The sequence below is a fragment of the Haliaeetus leucocephalus genome, unplaced genomic scaffold, assembly GCF_000737465.1.
Source record: "Haliaeetus leucocephalus isolate CR32 unplaced genomic scaffold, Haliaeetus_leucocephalus-4.0 Scaffold41, whole genome shotgun sequence".
Taxonomy (NCBI): domain Eukaryota; kingdom Metazoa; phylum Chordata; class Aves; order Accipitriformes; family Accipitridae; genus Haliaeetus; species Haliaeetus leucocephalus.
Window position 1 is genome coordinate 3,384,763 of NW_010972477.1, and position 5,000 is coordinate 3,389,762.

Sequence of the window (5,000 nt, forward strand, 5' to 3'; positions counted from 1 at the left end):
ATGCCCTCTATCACAAAATGCTTCCAGTGGGGAAATATAATCAGGTTATAATAGATTTGTGTGTTACATTAAGATGACAATAGTCTAGTAGGTCCACTGTAATAATAAAACAGAACACAAACAAGGGATAAAATCAATGTCACACAAGAACCACTGCCTAACTAACTGGCAGCTTCTATTATCATAGATTAAATAAAAACCTCACCATACTTTTTCAGATTGAAACAATTGTTTAATAGATGCTTGTTTTGTTACCAAGACTCCTTCATTTTTCTGTTTTAAAGAGTTGCTACCAACACATGCATAATTAAAGCATTATTTAAACATCAAGTAGTATTATATAAAGCTGAAAAAAAAGGAAGTTCCAAGAAAGATCTTTTCATCATCTACTAACAGCAAACCTAGATTTGGGAAATCTTCTCCCACAATTGAGAAAAAAAGCGTCCCTCACATTTCTCACTTCTTTTAAAAATTTCAGTGCCAAATATGTTAGAGTTATTAAAAACTTAATTAACCATGGTTACCACTTATTAAATTTTACAGCAAAATAGTAAAAGCTTTAAGCAAATAAGAATTCCAGGAATCATGCAAATCTTTTCAGATAGCATATTTAACCGCAAAACACAAACCCAGTGTTAATGAATATGCCTTCTCTAGAAGACTCATGCTTAGTCGTCAAACTCAGTCAGAGCTAGGTGTGCCAGCTCAAGACTGTCAGTTAACATTAGTTATTGGTACAGTTGTTACTGTGGATACCCAAACAACCCATTATAACAAAACTATGTTTGGGTGATTTTTATAAACATAGTCAGGTAGCAATTACTTTCAGTAACCCATTCTGAACCAAATTTGGACTGCTGATCTTTAGGTAAAAGATCTCCATATCTCATTTCCAAGGCATATTATTGCATCTCAGTTACTATTCATGGCTATACTCACTAAGAATTAAGCTGAAATAGATTTATCCAAGGAAAAGGAATGCAAGAAGTGGATTTGTTGATCTGTTTAGATAGGCAATAATAGAGAAACATAAGTTTTTACACTGCAACTTCAAACATACATTGCTTATTCACTGCTTTCCCTTCTGCCTCTCTTCCTAAAAGCTACATAATATTAACTGAGTTCAGCGTGGTGTCAAACAGCTACTTTTTAATTTTTATTTTAAGCAAATGAGTAGGTAGCCATAGTTCAAAACACAGCACAACTAAAGATTCAAATTAATTGTTGATCCTACAATCCTTTTATAAGAGAAAATGAGGACACAGACAAGGAGGTCAGCCTACAAACTTAACTGGGTCAGCCAGTCACGTTTGTGTATCCAAGTTAACTATGGAAAAGAACTTTTACATAGTTTTACTATCATAATGTACACAACATATGGAAACATTAGTTAACCTATCACTTATTCCCTCATTTTTTCTTTTTTGTCTCAACAAATAGAAATAAATAAAAAAATCCTTCCTAATCTCAGAGTGGAATCAGGTGCTTAGAAAGCTTTGCAGAAAGCACCCAAACAGTTCACATACATGGGAGATGCAAGTGATGCTTGCAGAATTCCATCTTCCTCCTTCATCCCACAACTGACCCACAGACAGACAGGGAGCCACAATCCTCTTGCATCCTTTTCAGGCCAAGCACTTTTCTATATCACAGGAACACTTTGCTCTCAAGCAACATGGAGTTTTCCATTTTCTCCCCCCTACAGTTCTTTGCTGTTTGCAATCATCTTAATTTTTTTAAAAACACTTTTTAGGTAGGCCTTTATAAATTTTATTTTGACAACTACTTTTTTACTTTTTGGTTATACCAATTAACATGGCTTTTCGATGTCTATTCTTGATGAATATCTTCAAAGATATAATTACTGTTCATCTTTTTTCTGGACAGTTACTCGTAATTTGTAGTCTCAGTAATTAATAGCTTACTCTTAGATGATTTGGCAGGAGGAAGACTACACTGCACAGACAGGTTAACACAGATTTCTGCTAGTAGGGAACAGAAAAGTAAACTCCTTTAAGTGGGTATTATGAGGAACTTCAGAATCAGGAGAGAACTATGTACTGTCTCACATTTTTCCCTTTCATCATATATGTTAAGAGATACCTACAAATGAAAGAACTTTCATAGCATCTTAAATTTCTAAGCATAATCAGTAACAACAATGCTTCAATGCTGTTAAAAAACCCCCTCAATATTAAAGGTAAATAATTTATGAAATGAGATACCTGTGAATAAGAGTTTATAATATGACTCTGAATTTCATCCATTGTGTCTGTTCCATAGGACACAGTACCTAGATGGAGGCGCTTAAATATCATCTCATTCTGTGTAAGTGTTCCTGTAATAAAGAAGAAGTATATCACAAAGCAGCAAAAAATACTGTGAGAAGGCCACCCCCCCCCCCCAATCTTTCTTTTGGAAAGAAGGAATGAATCATGAGTTAGCATCAGTTTAGTTAATTAAAGGAATGTTTGTGGAGAAAGGTTAGGGTTAGTCATACTGGAAGAAATCACTGGTTCCACCTTCAAGCTGATTCTGCCAACACAACTAAATATACAAGCTCGAAAAAAGACAAAAAATTTTCTCTTCATATGAAAGGGAGAAAATGCAGTATCTGGATGGAACTGACTCTCAAAAGCCACGTAGCAGAAAATCTAAAGAAAAAAACCCAAACCCCTAAAATTCATACAGATATCCCACACTTCAAGTACAAAGGCAGACATTCCTGCAAACGGGCACATTCAATGTTATCCAGAGCAAGTCATTAAGACCTAACATCACTTCCAAATCTGACAGATTTAGCCTCCAACCGGAATAAGCCAGAAGGAAGGAAATCAGTGTTTTCAGAGCTCACTTCACATTTGTAAGAAACTACAGGGTGTCAGTCACAGACCGACACTTTGCGTCCACCTCTGCCAACTAGTCACATCCTCTAGTTTGGAAAAGCTCTAATTGAGGAGTGGGGGCTTCAGCCTTCCATGATGGGGCATGTCAGGCAAAAAAAGGTCACTACTGCCTAGCTTCCCATGGTCAGCTCACAAAAGATTATTTTGATAATGGCCCTTCCTAAAACTTTTTCTATGGTTACTCAGCCAAGGTGAAATTAATAGCATAAAGCTATTCTTGTATTTAACCACATAGTTTTGGGTCATTAAAATACATAAATCTGATGATAAAGATAGACACAACATGGTGCCAAAAGTGACATTCTTGAAGCTTCTACAGTATTTTTAATATGGAGGGTATGATAATTCTCTATAAATAAAAATTGCCAAATAAAATATTTCATAGTAATTTTATTTACCTAGACTATTTTTATATCATGTCTTTGTCCCAGTATGCCAAAATACACAGTAAGCCACAGGAAGAGAGAAGACTAAAAGCATGACATATGCTATAATTACTATCTGGAAAACAGAACTGTTTGGACAGTTAGCATCCAATTTATGCAGCTAATAGGGCTAGAATCATTAGTGATCTTCACAGGTTCGGTAGGGCTGTAAAAGTCTCGCATCTTTCTCAGTAACACTTGAGATGTCTACCACTCCTACTCCCTGGCAATATCTGTACAGTGACACGTCATCTCAACTGTTGTACCCTCACACTGCACTATCAAACCACGTCTGCCTGTATTACCAGCATTGGATGATCATTCCAAATTCCCCCTCTACCTTTAAAAAGGACACTTCCCATTCACTTTTCCTTACATGTTGTTGAGGATTTTTTTTTTTCCTAAAGTCACATGATTTGAATTTAAAAAAATATTAAAAATAAGGTTTGTGAAATGCATAAATTCTCCACAAAATATGCATAACATTATCAAAAAATTCACATGAGAAGTAGAATATTCCCAAGTGTTGGAAAACAGCCCAAGAAGACAAAGTTCCTGATCTCTAGAATTAGCAAGTCAGAAATTTTTGGTTACTTTTATACAAAGGATAAGAAGATTATTTTGTTGTTACACTAATCATATAAACCCATGAGAAATTACTTCTTCTGCCTTTAGAAGCTGTACTTTTATTGAGACCTTTTGTTAAATTTGTTGATTAAATAGTTTACTTTAATTATAGACTAGAAAAATCCAATCTCAAGTTTGCACATGAGAAACACGAAAGTTTCCACTAACAAACATGAGAGACTAAAATCTCCATTTCTAAAAAAATCCAAAACAAAAACAAACCCCACCCGCTTTGTTCAATAATGTTTATTGCAAGAAATTTCCAAGTAAATCTGCATCACCTTCCTGACTTTCCAGGCACGCTAATATCATCTCACTGCCCTTAGCTCTGCCAAGCCTTTGAATTAAAATAAACACTCCCTAGGAGTTGTGAAACTAAATGCTACTCAAAGCTTGAGACAGCAGGCAACTGTCAAATCCACTTCCCACTAGTTCTGTAATTGCTGCTTGGGAAAACTGAGCAGGAAACAAAATTAGCCCTATGATTATTATATGGAAAGATTATTTCTTCTGACACCATTAAATCAGTCCAACTCCAAATCATGCTTGGTGAGGGAAAGGTAGATGGGTGGAAAATTTGTGTGTTCCCCCCCCCCCCAACCCTTCTCAGAAAGCAGAGAAGAAAAGCTTCTGAGCAGAAAAGCATGGATTTTCCTATCTTGCAACAATCAGGAACCAGGGAAGGAGGTTTAGGAAAAATGGGCGAGGAAAAAGAATCAACTTGTAAAGACATGGAAATAAACATTCCGGCAATCCTGATTCAATACTTGCATCTTACACATTATTTATACAATCCTTTTTATTAGCTACAGTAATAGGAAACATCTATGACATATGAAAAGAGTCTGCAAAAACAACTGTACCTGCTACACAAAATTGTAATATAACCTCCTCCCCCCCAAAAAAAACCAAAAGAAAGAAAAGAAACAATTACAGTTTGCTCATGCTTCTTAAGACTAGTGTAAGGCTTTCAACAATAGTCACAATAACCCTGACATGTTATTAGACAAACATGGGTAGCTGCATTTATGAAAGTGCTCCC

At 35.6% G+C, this 5,000-nt stretch overlaps 1 protein-coding gene across 2 annotated transcripts in view; it reads right to left on the minus strand.

Moving 5' to 3' along the window:
* The window catches only part of ATP9B (ATPase, class II, type 9B), a 152,294-nt gene that overhangs the window by 32,351 nt on the left and 114,943 nt on the right, over positions 1–5,000 (minus strand). For both annotated transcript variants that reach the window (XM_010577071.1, XM_010577063.1), the window contains exon 13: positions 2,226–2,338. In XM_010577071.1, coding sequence (XP_010575373.1) covers positions 2,226–2,338 — 113 coding nt within the window. The remainder of the gene's footprint in view (positions 1–2,225; positions 2,339–5,000) is intronic.